The sequence below is a fragment of the Nerophis ophidion genome, linkage group LG06 (genome assembly GCF_033978795.1).
Source record: "Nerophis ophidion isolate RoL-2023_Sa linkage group LG06, RoL_Noph_v1.0, whole genome shotgun sequence".
Lineage (NCBI taxonomy): Eukaryota > Metazoa > Chordata > Actinopteri > Syngnathiformes > Syngnathidae > Nerophis > Nerophis ophidion.
In genome coordinates, this window is record NC_084616.1 from 66,208,081 (window position 1) to 66,227,381 (window position 19,301).

Genomic DNA, 19,301 nt, shown 5'->3' on the forward strand with positions numbered 1-19,301 from the left:
AAGTCCTCTGTTCTTAAAGGGGAACATTATCACCAGACCTATGTAAGCGTCAATTTATACCTTGATGTCGCAGAATAAGGACCATATATTTTTTTAACCGATCTCCGAACTCTAAATGGGTGAATTTTGGCGAATTAAACGCCTTTCTGTTTGTCGCGCTGGAGGCGATGACGTCAGAATGTGACGTCGCCGAGGTAACACATTACAAACACCGGGTCTCAGCTCTGTTATTTTCCGTTTTTTTGACTATTTTTTGGAACCTTGGAGACATCATGCCTCGAAGGTGTGTTGTCGGAGGGTGTAACAACACTAACAGGGAGGGATTCAAGTTGCACCACTGGCAAGAAATCTGCCGCCAGACCCCCAATGAATGTGCTGGACTGTCTCCAGATTTTACCGGCGATGACAGACATGGCACAGAGATGTATGGATAACCTGCAGATGCATTTGCAACGATAAAGTCAACGAAATCACAAAGGTGAGTTTTGTTTATGTTGTTGACTTATGTGCTAATCTGACATATTTGGTTGCGGCGTGACTGCCAGCTAATCGATGCTAACATGCTACGCTAAACGATGCTAACATGCTATTTACCGGCGGTGCTAAAGCAGACATGGCACAGAGATGTATGGATAAGCTGCAGATGCATTTGCAACTATATTACGTTTCCTTCCACCCACCTTTAATGCGAAAAAAACACTTACCAATCGACGGATTTAAATTGTTCCAGTGTCACAAGATGCGAAAGTCCTGATCGTGTGGTCCGCACATTTTACCGGCGATGCTAACGCAGCTATTCAGCCATGCTATGGCTATGAATAGCGTCAATAGCTATTCGCTCAATAGCTTCACTTTCTTCTTCAATACTTTCATACTCAAACCATCCGTTTCAATACATGCGTAATCTGTTTAATCGCTTAAGCCGCTGAAATCAGAGTCTGAATCCGAGCTAATGTCGCTATAGCTTTCTGTGCTATTCGCCATTGTTTGTTTACATTGGCAGCACTGTATGACGTCACAGGAAAATGAAGAGTGTCTTGGCAGAGAGCGAAAAAAAAGGCACTTTAAAAAAATTTTTAGGGATATTCCGGGACCGGTAAAATTTTGAAAAAAACTTCAAAAAATACAACAAGCCCCTGGGAACTGATTTTTATTGTTTTTAACCCTTTTGAAATAGTGATAATGTTCCCCTTTAAGTTTTTTTTTTTCTTTGCTTTACTCCCAGCCTGGGTCAGACGCAGGCTCGTACATGTACTGTTGTCATGTTGTAAAATCATTCTAATTCATGATATTGTAATTTATGAGAGGTGTACCTCAAAAACTACAAAATTGTTGGAGAAACAGTTGCAATCAGCTGGAGGGGGCAAGGCATAGAGGAGCTCAATTGCATTTAAAAATACGCCCCCCACCCCCCAAACCATTTGTTTTCAGGAGACAGTCAGAAAGTGGCTTGAAGATGCAAAATTGATGCATAATTTTAACCAAACCATTGTTACTGGTTAAGTAGACCACAGGGAAGTTTAATGTAAATTGAAATCATAATATGAACCCCTTATATAAAAAGTCTGTCCACTCATTTTGTCACTACAGTTATCCTTTTGGACATGCATGATTGATATATTTCAGTGGGAAGGTGAACAGTTACTAAACGATGGAAGAGTGACTATGTTTCCATCCACTAAATTATTCACATTTGTCAAATAATTTGTATTTTAAAAAAGCATTCTACAACCCATAATGATGATGTGAAAACGTTTTTTTTTGTGTTTTTTTTTGAAAATGTATTAAAAATTTAAAAAAATAAATGCACCTTTGGCAGCAATTACAGCCTCAAGTATTTTTGAAAATGATACCTCAAGCTTGACATACCTATCTTTGGGCATCTTTTGCACATTCCTCTACAGCAGGTGTGTCAAACTCAAATACAGAGTGGGCCAAAATTTAAAACTGAAGAAAGCCGCGGGCCAAGGTTGAACAAATTACCCTTTCAGGTGGTAGCATGTATTATAGTGTCCCGGAAGAGTTAGTGCTGCAAGGGTTCTGGGTATTTGTTCTATTGTGTTACGGTACGAATGTTCTCCCGAAATGTGTTTGTCATTCTTGTTTGGTATGGGTTCACAGTGTGGCACATATTTGTAACAGTGTTAAAGTTGTTCATACGGCCACCCTCAAGTGTCACCTGTATGGCTGTTGACCAAGTATGCGTTGCATTCACTTATGAGTGTGTATAAGCCGCTTGTATTATGAAGCTGTTTGTACGTAGGATAAGCGGACGTGAAGACAGGTTTTAAAGAACGTTAAAGGCAGTGCCTCTAAGGCACGGCCCCCAAAATTGTTATAAAGGTGGAAATCGGGAGATATTCGGGAGAATGGTTGCCCAGGGAGATTTTCGGGAGAGGCACTGAACTTCGGAAGTCTCCCGGGAAAATCGGGAGGGTTGGCAAGTATGAATATTAGCGGTGGATGCGGTGTTACAGCGGCACAGCCACTGTTTAATACCGGCGGGCCAGCTCTAATGTTAATTTGATATTGCCTCAAGGGCCAAATGAAATTACATGGCGGGCCAAATTTGGCCCGCGGGCCAGAGTTTGACACCCATGCTCTACAGTATGCAGCATCTCTCAAGCTCCAACGGAATGGATGGGAAGAGTTGGTTTTCATCTAGGATGTCTCCGTAAATTACTGAATTCCTCTTTCCCTCTATTCTGACAAGTCTCCCAATTACTGCCATGAAAAACATCCCCACAGCATGATGCTGCCACCACTATGCATGACCCCTTTTTTTCTTTTTTTCCGCCAAAGAGTTCAATCTTGGTCACATCAGACCAGTTAATTTTGTTTCTCATGGTCTTAGAGTCTTTCAGGTACCTGTTGGCAAACATTTGACTAAGAAATGGCTTCTGTCTGGCCACTATACCATACAGGCCTGTTTGCTGGATTGCTGTAGAAATGTTGTCCTTCCGGAAGGTCCTCCTCTCTCCACAGAGGAATGCTGTAGCTCTGTCAATCATCAATCCATCAAGGTTTATTCAAAGGGAAACATTATCACAATTTCAGAAGGGTTAAATCCAATAAAAATCAGTTCCCAGTGGATTATTTTTTTTTTTTAAGTTTTTTTCAAAATTTTACCCGTCATGAAATATCCCGAAAAAAGGCTTTAAAGTGCCTGATTTTCGCTATCTTTAAATCCATCGTCCATTTTCCTGTGACGTCATCTAGTGATGCCAACATGGCGGATAGCACAGCAAGATATAGCGACATTAGCTCGGATTCAGACTCGGATTTCAGCGGCTTAAGCGATTCAACAGATTACGCATGTATTGAAACGGATGGTTGGAGTATGGAGGCAGATAGCGAAAACGAAATTGAAGAAGAAACTGAAGCAATTGAGCGAATAGCTATTGAAGCTATTCGGCGATCGCCTTCTAACCAACGATTGAGTGTTGCAGGGTATCCATACATCTCTGTGCCATGTCTGTCGTAGCATCGCCGGTAAAGTGTGCAGGAGCAACTTAAATCCGTCGATTGGTAAGTGTTTGTTTGGCATTAAATGTGGTTGGAGTGAAAGGCTGGATGCAAATATATCTACTAGAGATGCGCGGTTTGCGGTCACAACCGCGGACTCCGCGGATAGACCGCGGGTCGGGCGGGTGACATGACGAAAAAATAGATTTTAAATAGATTCGGGCGGGTGGCGGTCGAACCAATTCGGAAATATATATTGTAATAATTCCAGGAATGTAGGCTCATACAACTTCTTTGTTTGTCTTGTCTTTTTTGCACGAGATGTAATACAACGACACAACAGCTCTCATGTCTCTAACGCTTTTCCCGGGACAACGTCACGTCCCTATCTCTCCCGGAAGTCCCGCCCCCCCAGCCAAAGTCATTGGCTAACACCCCGTAGCCAGCCGCTACATTATACATAGTTAAATGTTATGTTGAAGAGGTTCATTTAGCCTACTGACGTGTATTTATAAATGGTTGATTTATATAGGCTAGTAGGTAAAAAGTTGTACCTGACAACTCTTGATGGTACAATCCATATAACACGTCACAGACCTCTGATGAAGGCTGCAGAAGCAAGGTAGCCCAAACTTGTCAGGTACAAACCTTTACCTTACTAGCCTATAGAAATCAACCATTTAGAAATAGTTAAATGTTGTTACCCACAGTTGTGTCATCGGATTTGCGGCCTCATGTTTTGGACACTCGGGTGAAGAGAGGGGCGGAGCTTTCTACCGATCACCACCTGGTGGTGAGTTGGCTGCGATGGTGGGGGAGGATGCCGGACAGACCTGGGAGGCCCAAACGCATTGTGAGGGTCTGCTGGGAACGTCTGGCAGAGTCTCCTGTCAGACAAAGTTTCAATTCCCACCTCCGGAAGAACTTTGAACATGTCACGAGGGAGGTGCTGGACATTGAGTCCGAGTGGACCATGTTCCGCACCTCTATTGTCGAGGCGGCAGATCGGAGCTGTGGCCGCAAGGTAGTTGGTGCCTGTCGGGGCGGCAATCCTAAAACCCCTTGGTGGACACCAGCGGTGAGGGATGCCGTCAAGCTGAAGAAGGAGTCCTATCGGGTCCTTTTGGCTCATAGGACTCCGGAGGCAGTGGACAGGTACCGACAGGCCAAGCGGTGTGCAGCTTCAGCGGTCGCGGAGGCAAAAACTCGGACATGGGAAGAGTTCGGGGAAGCCATGGAAAACGACTTCCGGACGGCTTCGAAGCGATTCTGGACCACCGTCCGCCGCCTCAGGAAGGGGAAGCAGTGCACTATCAACACCGTGTATGGTGCGGATGGTGTTCTGCTGACCTCGACTGCGGATGTTGTGGATAGGTGGAAGGAATACTTCGAAGACCTCCTCAATCCCACCAAAACGTCTTCCTATGAGGAAGCAGTGCCTGGGGAATCTGTGGTGGACTCTCCTATTTCTGGGGCTGAGGTCGCTGAGGTAGTTAAAAAGCTCCTCGGTGGCAAGGCCCCAGGGGTGGACGAGATCCGCCCGGAGTTCCTTAAGGCTCTGGATGCTGTGGGGCTGTCTTGGTTGACAAGACTTTGCAGCATCGCGTGGACATCGGGGGCGGTACCTCTGGATTGGCAGACCGGGGTGGTGGTTCCTCTCTTTAAGAAGGGGGCCACGGGGAAGACCCAGGACACGTTGGGAAGACTATGTCTCCCGGCTGGCCTGGGAACGCCTCGGGATCCCCCGGGAAGAGCTAGACGAAGTGGCTGGGGAGAGGGAAGTCTGGGTTTCCCTGCTTAGGCTGTTGCCCCCGCGACCCGACCTCGGATAAGCGGAAGATGATGGATGGATGTTACCCACATACGAAAAATGAGCAGCACTCTTTGAAACTCTATGTAGGCATACTTTTATTTTGAAGTGTCTCGTTTGGTCTGTCGATGGATGTAAGGAAGCTACTTCTGGGTATGAGTACACATTTTTTTGATGCGTGAGAAGGGAGAAAGAGAGCGACTGATCGTAACAAAGACCAAAAAGTGTCACAAGGACTTTAAGCGTTTGGGCTATAAGAGCCAGAAGATCACAATTTCCTTCTAAAATAAGCATGCTGGCCAACGAGGTATTTGTTCGTATTTTACTTGGTAAAATTTTTGATCCACATGCAGTGCATGTTATTATTTTTACGTTTGTAACGTGCTTTATTGGCCCTGCGATGAGGTGGCGACTTGTCCAGGGTGTACCCCGCCTTCCGCCCGATTGTAGCTGAGATAGGCGCCAGCACCCCCCGCGACCCCGAAAGGGAATAAGCGGTAGAAAATGGATGGATGGATGGACGTGCTTTATTTATTACAGTTTTCACGGTAAATTTGAAGGGAAAGGAAACCTTCACATAAATCAGTTGAAGAAAGCCATTGTGTCCGTGCTATTTGGAGGGAGTTACACTTTCTAACCTCACTAATCCCTTGCATCATCTATATTAGATATATAACAACGGGCGGGTGGTTGTGGCTTTGATAAAACGTTGGTTCGGGTGGATGACCACTTTAGTGATGCGGTTGTGGATGATATAATCTGCGCATCTCTAATAGCTACAAATGTACATACAGCTAGCCTAAATAACATGTTAGCATCGATTAGCTGGCAGTCATGCCGCGACCAAATATGTCTGATTAGCACATTAGTCAATAACATCAACAAAACTCACCTTTGTGATTTTGTTGACTTTATCGTTGGAAATGCATCTGCTTTGAGTGTCACGGTATATCCATACATCTCTGTGCCATGTCTGTCGTAGCATCGCCGGTAAAATGTGCTAATCGATGCATACTCCACGTAAATCAACTTGAATCCTTCCCTGATCGTGTTGTTACACACCGACGAGGCATGATGTCTCCAAGGTACGGAAAACAGTCGAAAAAATGGAAAATAACGGAGCTGATTTGACTCGTTTGTAATGTGTTTGAGAAAATGGCGGATTGACTACCTAGGTGACGTCCTCGCCCCGAGAGCGAATAATAGAAAGGCGTTTAATTTGGCAAAATTCACCCATTAAGAGTTCGGAAATCGGTTAAAAAAATATATATATGGTCTTTTTTCCGCAACATCAAGGTATATATTGACGCTTACATAGGTCTGGTGATAATGGTCCCCTTTAAGTATACAGCCCTTAATCACAAGTGTCTCAAAGGGCTGCTCATTGGGTTCTTGGTCACCTCCCTGACTAGACTAAGATAAATGTAGCAATGTACAGAGACCACCTGAATGAAAACCAAAGCTTCCCATCCAACTGGTTAGAGGAAAAGGCAAAAAGGAATGTGCCAAACTGCTCAAAGATAGGTGTGGCAAAGAAAGGAATAGGGCGGTAACAAACTGTAAACAAATGTGGGAAAAAAATTAAGCGCTCTGAATACTTACTGGATGCACTGTAGTCTGTAAATATCCTTATCAACAGCACACTATTCATTTTCATTTATTTGCACTATGTATATATTTCAGGCATGTATATGCTGTACATCAGACACTGAATGCACTACTTGACCACTTCTGCTTGGATGTTAACCGCATTTTGTTGTTGTGTACTGGTGACGTGCAATGAGAATAACGTTGAATCTGATCGTATTTTCCGCACTATAAGGCGCACCTAAAAACCTCACATTTTCTCAAAAGCTGAGAGTGCGCCTTATAATCCGGGGCGCCTTATATATGGAGCAATATTGAGCCATGATAAGCGGTAGAAATTGACGGATGGATGGATGGAGGTCTCGCAACTACGGTAAGCGGCCGCCAACTTCCTTTTCCCCCGTAGAAGAAGAAATGCGCTTCTTCTTCTGCGCTTCTTCTTCTTCTTCTACAGCCGCCGACCTTATTTTCCCCCGTAGAAGAAGAAGCGCGCGGTGCATGCTGGGATATATGACTGCGGGAGGCGTGCCGTTTCTGTGTTTATTCTGATGTTTAAAGACCCCAAAATGGCTCCTACTAAGAGACACAATTACGACGCAGAATTTAAACTCAAGGCGATCAATCACGCGGTAGAACACGGGGATAGAGCAGCAGCGAGAGAATTAAACATCAACGAATCGATGTTGCGGAAGTGGAGGAAGCAACAAGGATGGATTGACAAAAGAACTCCAGCAGCCAGAAATTGTTGTCAACAGGGCATTCAAAGCTAGACTGCGAATTGCGTGGAAACAGTGGGTGACAGAAGACGAACACACGTTCACCAAGACAGGGGGACAGCGCCGGATGACATACGCCACTATCTGCCAGTGGATCGTAAATGCCTGGGCTGATATACAGTGGGGCAAAAAAGTATTTAGTCAGCCACCGATTGTGCAAGTTCTCCCACTTAAAATGATGACAGAGGTCTGTAATTTTCATCATAGGTACACTTCAACTGTGAGAGACAGAATGTGAAAAAAAAATCCAGGAATTCACATTGTAGGAATTTTAAAGAATTGATTTGTAAATTATGGTGGAAAATAAGTATTAGGTCAACCATTCAAAGCTCTCACTGATGGAAGGAGGTTTTGGCTCAAAATCTCACGATACATGGTCCCATTCATTCTTTCCTTAACACGGATCAATCGTCCTGTCCCCTTAGCAGAAAAACAGCCCCAAAGCATGATGTTTCCACCTCCATGCTTCACAGTAGGTGTGGTGTTCTTGGGATGGAACTCAGTATTATTCTTCCTCCAAACACGACAAGTTGAGTTTATACCAAAATGGATACATGGATGATACAGCAGAGGATTAGGAGAATGTTATGTGGTCAGATGAAACAAAAATATAACTTTTTGGTTTAAACTCAACTCGTCTTGTTTGGAGGAAGAAGAATACTGAGTTGCATCCCAAGAACACCATACCTACTGTGAAGCATGGGGGTGGAAACATCATGCTTTGGGGCTGTTTTTCTGCTAAGGGGACAGGACGATTGATCCGTGTTAGGGAAAGAATGAATGGGGCCATGTATCGTGAGATTTTGAGCCAAAACCTCCTTTCATCAGTGAGAGCTTTAAATGGTTGACCAAATACTTATTTTCCACCATAATTTACAAATAAATTCTTTAAAATTCCTAGATTTTTTTTTCTCATTCTGTCTCTCACAGTTGAAGTGTACCTATGATGAAAATGACAGACCTCTTTCATCATTTTAAGTGGGAGAACTTGCACAATCGGTGGCTGACTAAGTACTTTTTTGCCCCACTGTATCCGTCTCAACTGCGGTCCGAGCTTTCAGGAAGGCAGGAATTGTCACTGAACCGCTGGACAACAGCAGCGACACTGACTCCATTAATGATGACTTCGAAGAGACGGATGTTGGATTCATTCGGACACTGAAGAAGAAGAATTGGAGGTATTCGTGGATGAGGAATGACTTAACAAAGTGAGCTTTACATGTTTATTTTGTGTGTTGTGTAGTGTTACATTAACGTTTGAGCAACGTTGACTCATTGATATATTGTTATTGCTTTGCACTATTTCGTTAGCATGCTAAAGTTGCACTGATGTTTGATTTACCAAAACAGTTTATCATACATGTTATACCTTGCTGTTGTTAAAAGATAAACAAAAAACCACGTCACTGACTTTACCTCAGGGAAAATAATAAAACAGCTATTTATTCATTTTGGGAAAGAACGGAGTTGTCAGAACGCTGGTTTGTAATCTATTAATAAAGTTTGACTGACCTATCTGACTGTTTTGTTGACATTCCCTGCAGCACTGCTCCATCTAATGGATGCATAACCCCAGACTCTACTGTAGCACCTATTCTATGTGCCTTATAATGCGGTGCGCCTTATATGTGAACAAAGTTTTTAAATAGGCCATTCATTGAAGGTGCGTCTTATAATCCGGCGCGCCTTATAGTGCGGAAAATACGATAATCTAAAACTTCCTGTAGCACCAAATGTAATAACAAAATGTATTTGGTGTGGGCCGCGATAAATAAATAAATAAATGGAAAACAGAGGAGAACATTTTGGAGAAATGTGTTTTGGCACAACTGCAGCCTTTTTTTTAGATGAAAATAGCACTTTAGATCCATTTCAGTCTGGATACAAAGCTTTGCACAGTACTGAATCTGCACTTTTAAAGGTTTTCAATGACTTGCTTTTAAAAGGGAACATTATCACAATTTCAAAAGGGTTAAAAACAACAAAAATCAGTTCCCAGTGGCTTGTTGTATTTTTTGAAGTTTTTTTCAAATTTTACCGGTCCCGGAATATCCCTGAATAAAGCTTTAAAGTGCCTTATTTTCGCTATCTTCGAAACCACTATCCATTTCCCTGTGACGTCATACAGGGCTGCCAATACAAACAAAATGGCGGTTACCACAGCAAGATATAGCGACATTAGCTCGGATTCAGACTCGGATTTCAGCGGCTTAAGCGATACAACAGATTACGCATGTATTGAAACAGATGGTCGGAGTATAGCGCAGATAGCGAAAACGAAATTGAAGAAGAAATTGAAGCTATTGAGCGAATAGCTATTGACGCTATTCGGCCATAGCATGGGTGTACCTAATGAAGTGACCCATAGCATGGCTGTCTTATTAGCATTGTCGGTAAAATGTGCGGACCAAACGATCAGGACTTTTGCATCTTGTGACACTGGAGCAACTTTAATCCGTTGATTGGTAAGTGTTTGTTTCGCATTAAATGTGGGTATCTAGTTTCAAATGTACATACAGCTAGCGTAAATAGCATGTTAGCATCGATTAGCATAGCATGTTAGCATCGATTAGCCGGCAGTCATGCCGTGACCGAAAATGTCTGATTAGCACATAAGTCAACAACATCAACAAAACTCACCTTTGTGATTTCGTTGACTTAATCGTTGCAAATGCATCTGCAGGTTATCCATACATCTCTGTGCCATGTCTGTCTTAGCATCGTCGGTCAAATGTGAAGTCACTTTGGTACATTCAATGGGCGTCTGGCGGCAGATTTCTTGCCAGTGGTGCAACTTGAATCCCTCCCTGTTAGTGTTGTTACACCCTCCGACAACACACCGATGAGGCATGTCTCCAAGGTTCCAAAAAATAGTCGAAAAAATGGAAAATAACAAAGCTGAGACCCGGTGTTTGTAATGTGAAAATGAAAATGGCGGGTGTGTTACCTCGGTGACGTCACGTTCTGACGTCATCGCTAAAAGACCGATAAACAGAAAGGCGTTTAATTTGCCAAAATTCACCCATTTAGAGTTTGGAAATCGGTTAAAAAAATACATGGTCTTTTTTCTGCAACATCAAGGTATATATTGACGCTTGCATAGGTTTGGTGATAATGTTTCCCTTTAACACCGCGTGAGTTGTGTGGTCCTCTGTCCTCCTCAGTGTTTTTTTTTTACATTTTGATTTCTATTTTACTGTTTTAATTGCTTTTACCCTTTAAAAACTGATTTTAATCATATTTATTTTTATATTGTTTTTATATTTATTTATTTTTTGTTTTTATTCAGTCATTGGTGTAGCATAATATTGTTTTTCATATTGTTTCTAACATGGCTGTGCAGCACTTTGGAAAGGTTCCTGTTGTTTAAATGTGCTATATAAATAAAGTGGATTGGATGGATTGGATTGAGACCTTTTCATGTGCTGTGAAGTGACAACACACATTAGAGGTTACCTTTGCAGGTTTTGTCCCAGTAGCTCGGATTCATGTTGGGGAAGAATGTGGTACAAGTCGCTTTCCTCCAGTCTTCGTTTGTGGCCAAGGTGCAGCAAGGGGCTGAGCCAGCTGGAACATAATCAATCATTAATACAACGATGTCTCATGACTTCTTGTTTCTACTTTGTTTCTCATAGTTGTCGCTTTTCGTATTTCGCCCTGAAATGCCTTACTTATCGTGTCCGGCGGGGCAACAAGACACACCTGCAGCTGCTCTTCAATAATCACGTTCTCACATTAGACAGATTAAAAGGTGCTGGTTTGTTCCACTTCTTCAACTTCCACGCCACATTGTTGCTTGTCAAGAACTAAGTGTGGTCTTCCTTCCTCGTCTTCCCCAAACTTTACGAGTACCATATTTCCTTTAATTAGTGCCGGGGTGCTAATTCATTTAAAACCTCTTCTCACTCTGGCGTTTACCAAAGGCATGCAGTAAAGGCAATCATGCGCTAATTAATTTAAAACCTCTTCTCACTCCAACGCTTACCAAAGGAATGCGGTAAATTTAGGCCTGCGCTTATACATTTGAGTGTGGTGTAAGGATACCATCATGAAAAGCACATTTAATTAAAAAAAAAAACATTATTATGGTCTTACCTTTACTTATAAATGAAGTCCATGCCACGCTCCTTCTGAACAAAAACATCGATAACTTCTTTATAGAAGTCTTTCTTATCTTTCTTCAGTTTTAAAAGTCGCTCCGTCTCGATGGAGAATTTCCTTTAATTATTACCAGAGGTGGGTAGAGTAGCCAGAAATTGTACTCGAGTAAGAGTACTTTTACTTTAGAGATGTATTACTCAAATAAAAGTAAGGAGTAGTCGCCCGAATATTTACTTGAGTAAAAGTAAAAAGTATGTTGTGAAAAAACTACTCAAGTACTGAGTAACTGATGAGTAACCTGTTTGTTTAATGATGACGGCAACAAGTAATGCACAAAAACATAAAAATAGCAATGAACAAATTCAGAGCCAGGAATATCTCTTAAGCAACTAAAACAATAATATATATTAAATAATATACTTGGTTTTACACTGTATTAAAAAAATTTGGAAATTAATTTTACCTTTGCAACCTCATTATACTATTGGCTAAGTTGTATATTCATAAATGTAAGTTTCTCAATACCTGACCTGTTTTTTGTGCCTCTAAAAAAGATTTACAACTCTACATTAAAACACGCTACCTCTAACAACCAAAAAGCTGTGAAAATGATGATGCTGTGTTCCAAATTTAAGTTATTTACTGAGATTGACCCCGCCTTCCGCCCGATTGTAGCTGAGATAGGCAACAGCGCCCCCCCGCGACCCTTAAAGGGGAATAAGTGGTAGAAAATGGATGGATGGATGGAGTGGCCTAAGGCTTTGCACTTTGTTTATTTTATATATATATATATATATATATATATATATATATATATATATATATATATATATATATATATATTTTGCATTCTATTTTAGTTACTTTGAATTTACAACCCCCTGCCGCTGTTTTGTCCGTTTTTTATACTGTTTTGTACGGTTTTTGTACTTACTTTGATTATTATTTTCAACTGTTTGTATATGTTGAAATTTATAAATAATGGTTGATAAAAAATGTTTTTAAAAAGTGTGCCGTTAGTCATGTGACCGCCTGGCTCTGTTTGATTGGTGAAACGGAGTCAAACGTCACCAGTGACTACATTTGATTGGTGAAACGCAGGCATGTGATAGATCCTACTTTGAAGGTCTGTCTGACTAAACAAAACAAACAAAGCGTGCATTAACAGATCGATAAAAATCTGTAGCGAGTAGCGAGCTGAATGTAAATAAATGGAGCGGAGTAAAAGTAGCGTTTGTTCTCTATGAATATACTCAAGTAAAAGTAAAAGTATGTTGCATTAAAACTACTCTCAGAAGTACAATTTATCCCAAAAGTTACTAAAGTAGATGTAACGGAGTAAATGTTGCGCGTTACTACCCACCTCTGATTATTACCTCCTGCTTCGATTGAAAGTCCAGTTTAGAAAACTGTTGTTGTCAAGGTGAAGTGTCACACGTGACGTGACGAGTTTGACCCGGCGGTAAAACGAGGCATGCGGATAATATATACCCGGCGGCAATTCAAGGAAATACGGTAATTTGAGATACGAGCTGTCTCTTGGCTTTTTCTTACACTTTAATTTGAGATAGGGGCATTTCAGCTGCCGGTTGAAGTAGTATATGTCCACAGCTGTATTTTAGATTTGATCTGCAATTGTATGGAATTGAATAACTTAATATTCTTTTTTTAACCTGCTGTCACTTTGCCCTAGCCTGGGGACAAAATGAGCTTGTACTAAAGCTATATCTGGCTTGTGCTTTATATGTATTGTGCAATGTTCCTATCAAATGAACAGCCAACCAAAGATCAGCACAATCCTGCCCTCCAACCACCAGAACAGAAGATATTAAAAAAAGGATGACACCCACCGAATCGAAAAAAAAATCAACCAGAAAAAACATGTCCTAGCGTGGAACAGGACCCGGCAAAGTGGTGCGACCCCAGTCCCGTCAGGCTGCCCCACAAACAGAACTCAGCTTCCACACCAAAACAACAATCACACAGTGGACATTAATCCATGAAAATATGAAGAAGCTGCCGAATTGTCTACTCCAGTGGTTCTCAACCTTTTTTCAGTGTGAAAATTTTTTTAATTCAAGTACATCCTAATCAGAGCAAACCATTTTTGCTTGAAAAAAAGAGATAAAGAAGTAAAATACAGCACTATGTCATCAGTTTCTGATTTATTAAATTGTATAACAGTACAAAATATTGCTCATTTGTAGTGGTCTTTCTTGAACTATTTGGAAAAAAAGATATAAAAACAACTAAAAACTTGTTGAAAAATAAACAAATGATTCAATTATAAATAAAGATTTCTACACATAAAAGTAATCATTAACTCAAAGTGCACTCTTTGGGGATTGTAATAGAGAAACCAGGGGTCTCAGACACGCGAGACGTTATTTTGCGGCCCGCGAGACGTTATTTTGCGGCGCCCACCTTTATATGAAAGTTTAATTTTAGTGCGGCCCGCGAGTTTTATATGAATGCCGCTTGACAGCGTTGTGTTATTTAGGTCCAACATGGCTATTTCAACGTTCTGGGTTGCCTACCCCTGCATTAGTGGAAAAGCGGCAAATAAGTGAAAGCGACAGAGACGTTGCCATGGAGACGAGGGTTTTCTTACGTGCCTGGCTGCAGATTCACCGGAACACCTGTCCGTCATTAATAACAGTTCCCGATAATCTGGACACATTCAAACCGTTAATTTTTTTTTTATTGTTTAATTAGCATTGCCTCACACGATGACGCCGGATAACACTCTGGAGGCCGTCACATTTTTCCCCTCGCTATCCCGGTACTTTCCCAGCTATTATCCGCCGACCGCCATGTTGCTGTAGGGAAGAAAAGCGGAACGACACACATTGCGGAAATAACACTCTCCGTGCATTGGCTAAATACAATTATATTGCACAACCCAAACATGTGTTTTTCAAAGCTGGCAGTGGAGAGAAAGGTTTGTGATGAGCAAGGACAATTCCAGGAAAAGTGGGAGTTGCAATATTTCTTTGTTGAGCACAGAGGCACGTGTCTTATTTGCACGGAGAGGGAAAAAAATAATTAAGAAGTCTTTTCTTGCGGCCCAGCCTCACTCTGACTCTGCATCCAGTGGCCCCCAGGAAAATTGAGTTTGAGACCCCTGTTCTAAACATTTCTCCACAAAAAAAGAAATCTTTAACATCAATATTTATGGATCATGTCAACAAAAAATGTAGTTGTCAACACTGAATATTGCATTGTTGTATTTTCTTTTCACAGTTTATGAACATACATTCATATTTTGTTGAAGTATTATTCAATAAATATATTTATAAAGGATTTTTGAATTGTTGCTATTTTTACAAACCCCGTTTCCATATGAGTTGGGAAATTGTGTTGGATGTAAATATAAACGGAATACAATGATTTGCAAATCATTTTCAACCCATATTCAGTTGAATATGCTACAAAGACAACATATTTGATGTTCAAACTGATAAATTTTTTTTTTTTTTGCAAATAATCATTAACTTTAGAATTTGATGCCAGCAACACTGACAAAGAAGTTGGGAAAGGTGGCAATAAAAACTGATAAAGTTGAGTAATGCTCATCAAACACTTATTTGAAACATCTCACAGGTGTGCAGGCTAATTGGGAACAGGTGGGTGCCATGATTGGGTATAAAAGCAGCTTCCATGAAATGCTAAGTCATTCACAAACAAGGATGGGGTGAGGGTCACCAATTTGTAAGCAAATTGTCGAACAGTTTTAGAACAACATTTCTCAACGAGCTATTGCAAGGAATTCAGGGATTTTACCATCTATGGTCCGTAAAATCATCAAAAGGTTCAGAGAATTGGGGGAAATCACTGCACGTAAGCTATGATATAACGGACCTTTGATCTCTCAGGCGGTACTGCACCAAAAACCGACATCAGTGTGTAAAGGATATCACCACATGGGCTCTGGAACCCTTCATAAAACCACTGTCAGTAACTACAGTTGGTTGCTACATCTGTAAGTGCAAGTTAAAACTCTACTATGAACAGCAAAAACCATTTATCAACAACACAAAGGAACGCCGCTGGCTTCGCTGGGCCCGAGCTCATCTAACATGGACTGATGCAAAGTGGAAAAGTGTTCTGTGGTCCGACGAGTCCACATTTTAAATCATATTTGGAAACTGTGGACGTGGTGTCCTCCGGAACAAAGAGGAAAATAACCATCTGGATTGTTATAGGCGCAAAGTTCAAAAGCCAGCATCTGTGATGGTATGGGGGTGTATTAGTGCCCAACGTATGGGTAACTTACACATCTGTAAAGGCACCATTAATGCTGAATGGTCCGTACAGGTTTTGGAGCAACATATGTTGTCCTCCAAGCAACGTTATCATGGACGCCCCTGCTTATTTCAGCAAGACAATGCCAAGCAACGTGTTACAACAGCGTGGCTTTGTAGTAAAAGAGTGCGGGTACTTTCCTGGCCCGCCTGCAGTCCAGACATGTCTCCCATCGAAAATGTGTGGCGCATTATGAAGTGTAAAATACGACAACAAGACCCCGGACTGTAGAACAACTTAAGCTGTACATCAAGCAAGAATGGTAAAGAATTCCACTTTCAAAGCTTCAACCATTAGTTTCCTCACTTTCCAAACGTTTATTGAGTGTTGTTAAAAGAAAATGTGATGTAACACAGTGGTGAACATGCCCTTTCCCAACTACTTTGGCACGTGTTGGTTGCAGCCATGAAATTCTAAGTTAATTATTATTTGATAAATAAAGTTTATGAGTTTGAACATCAAATATCTTGTTTTTGTAGTGCATTCAACTTAATATGGGTTGAAAATGATTTGCAAATTATTGTATTCCGTTTATATTTACATTTAATACAATTTCCCAACTCATATGGAAACGGGGTTTGTAGAATATTTTTTAAAAATCTCACGTACCCCTTGGCATACCTTCAAGTACCCCCAGGGGTACGCGTACCCCCATTTGAGAACCACTGGTCTACCCAACGTGTTTCAATGTGTTATTTTCTCCTGACCCTTCAAACTGGGCAAGCAAACATTAGCCTTGCTCCCTTCGGCCAGTCACTCAAGTATGTCCGTGTGCAACAAAGCTATTTCCTACTTCCTAAAAGACAGATACATTGTTGCCATATTCATGGATGTGCGCATCAATTGATTAAATAAACGAGGAACATTTATATCAGCACAAATTGCTTCCACACAAACGCCGAAAGAAACTTTTCAATCAATCAATCAATTATTGCCCTAAATCACAAGTGTCTCAAAGGGCTGCACAAGCCATAACAACATCCGCAGCTCAGATCTTACATCAGGGCAAGAAGAAAACTCAACCCAATGTGGCAACCCAAAGAAACTTTTAAAAAACAAGACTACATTTTCTGCAATGCGGTGCATTTCTACACTCTACCCACGGCGTAGCGGGTAGAGCGGCCGTGACAGAAACCTGAGGGTTGCAGGTTCGCTCCCCGCCTCTTGACATCCGAATCGCTGCCGTTGTGTCCTTGAGCAGGACACTGCACCCTTGCCCCCGGTGACGCTCACACTGGTGAATGAATGATGAGTGAATGATAGGTGGTGGTCGGAGGGGCCGTAAGCACAAACTGGCAGCCTCGATTCCGTCAGTCTCGCTTCAGTCCAAAGGCAAAACTCAGTAACTCAATTTTGGTCAAAACTGAGCTGATAATAATTTTGGAGTTCCTAGGTGATATGCTTTACATTAGTGTATGCGATATTGTAATTTGTTCCGTAAGTAAGCTGTTCCGCGCACGGCAGGACCTAGCAACTACCACATAACCGCGTAGATACAACAGAAAAACCTAGTATCTCAAGGGACCAATCGGAGCTTCTTTGTCAGTCGCCTTATTGTCTTTAATGAGACATTTGCACGAATGGGGGCCGACGGTCAACCTGATTATGTGATATTATGGCACGAGGGGATATTTGGAAGATTGGCCCAGGACGTTGCAAGCACCTTCATTAAATGTATTGTTCTTGATTCTTCCCCTTGCATACTCTTTTGGGCAGATAACTGAGGAGGTCAAAATAAAAACTGGACGCTGTACACGGCTCTTGCCCAAATGTGCAAACGCAGAACGGGGCCCACCCGAGATTGTGATAAAATATCTGGAGAAAGGGCACACGTTCATGAGAGCAGATTCAATCCATGGCTCAATCGGCAAGAAAATGAAAGCTCAAGAAAACATCTATACGTTTGATGACCTTGTAGATCTTTGTAAGACAGCATCAAGATAGATTGGTTTTCCTTTGTTTTCCCAAAATCAGTTCGAAGTGAGTTACTATGTTTTGCCTTTGGACGGGAGAGCTGTGGCTACAAATGTAGCTTACCACCACCAGGTGTGACCAAATGATGGGTTCCCACTTCTCTGTGAGCGCTTTGAGAATCTAATAATAGACAATATAAAATCTAATCCGTTATTATTATTATTACTATATTTTCCCTTTAGATCAGGGGTCGGGAACCTTTTTGGCGGAGAGAGCCATGAAAGCCAAATATTTTCAAATGTATTTCCGTGAGAGCCATGTAATATTTTTTAACACTGAATACAACTAAATGCGTGCATTTTTAAGTAAAATCAACATTTTCAGAGTATAATAAGTTTCTTGTTCTTTTTAATAACATTGTTATTCTGAAGCCAATCAACAATAAATAAAATAGTTCGTACTATTAATGCGACTTCTTGAAAAGGTGGGGTAGACAACAGATGGACGGATTAAAATGCATGAGTGTTTTATATTTTGAATGTTATTTTTAACACTGTGACTACCAGTGGAATTATTCATTACTTATCAAGTTAAGCAATGTCAGTTTAGGTTTATCTGGGATCTGAACTGAGGATGTTGTTGAGGCTTGTGCAGCCCTTTGAGACACTTTTGATTTAGGGCTATATAAATAAACATTGATTGATTGATTGATTGACTGACTATCTGAGAGCCAGATGCAGTCATCAAAAGAGCCACATCAGGCTCGAGCGCCATAGGTTCCCTACCCCTGCTATAGATGTATTCTCATCTGCCAAAATCTTTCGGCTTTCTTTTTGACACTTTTCATTTTTTCGGTAGATAATTTACAAACATTAATATAATTTAAAATGTAATATACAATTCTGCTCTATACAACTCTATCCTGTAGCCACGCCCAGTAGGAGAATGAACAAACCCCGTTTCCATATGAGTTGGGAAATTGTGTTAGACGTAAATATAAACGGAATACAATGATTTTCAAATCCTTTTTAACCCATATTCAGTTGAATATGCAACAAAGACAACATATTTGATGTTCAAACTGATTAACATTTTTTTTTGTGCAAATAATCATTAACTTTAGAAATTGATGCCAGCAACACATGACAAATAAGTTGGGAAAGGTGGCAATAAATACTGATAAAGTTGAGAAATGCTCATCAAAAACTTATTTAAAGTTAAAGTACCAATGATTGTCACACACACACTAGGTGTGGTGAAATTTGTCCTCTGCATTTGACCAATCCCCTTGATCACCCCCTGGGAGGTGAGGGGAGCAGTGGGCAGCAGCGGTGCCGCGCCCG

At 41.3% G+C, this 19,301-nt stretch overlaps 2 protein-coding genes across 2 annotated transcripts in view; one reads left to right on the forward strand and one right to left on the reverse strand.

Moving 5' to 3' along the window:
- Nucleotides 1-19,301, reverse strand: part of LOC133555134 (ATP-binding cassette sub-family C member 4-like) — a 153,607-nt gene that overhangs the window by 128,762 nt on the left and 5,544 nt on the right. The window contains exon 2 of the mRNA XM_061904647.1: nucleotides 11,095-11,205. Coding sequence (XP_061760631.1) covers nucleotides 11,095-11,205 — 111 coding nt within the window. The remainder of the gene's footprint in view (nucleotides 1-11,094; nucleotides 11,206-19,301) is intronic.
- The window catches only part of LOC133555136 (calsequestrin-2-like), a 123,443-nt gene that overhangs the window by 16,578 nt on the left and 87,564 nt on the right, over nucleotides 1-19,301 (forward strand). The gene's annotated exons all lie outside the window — the stretch shown is intronic.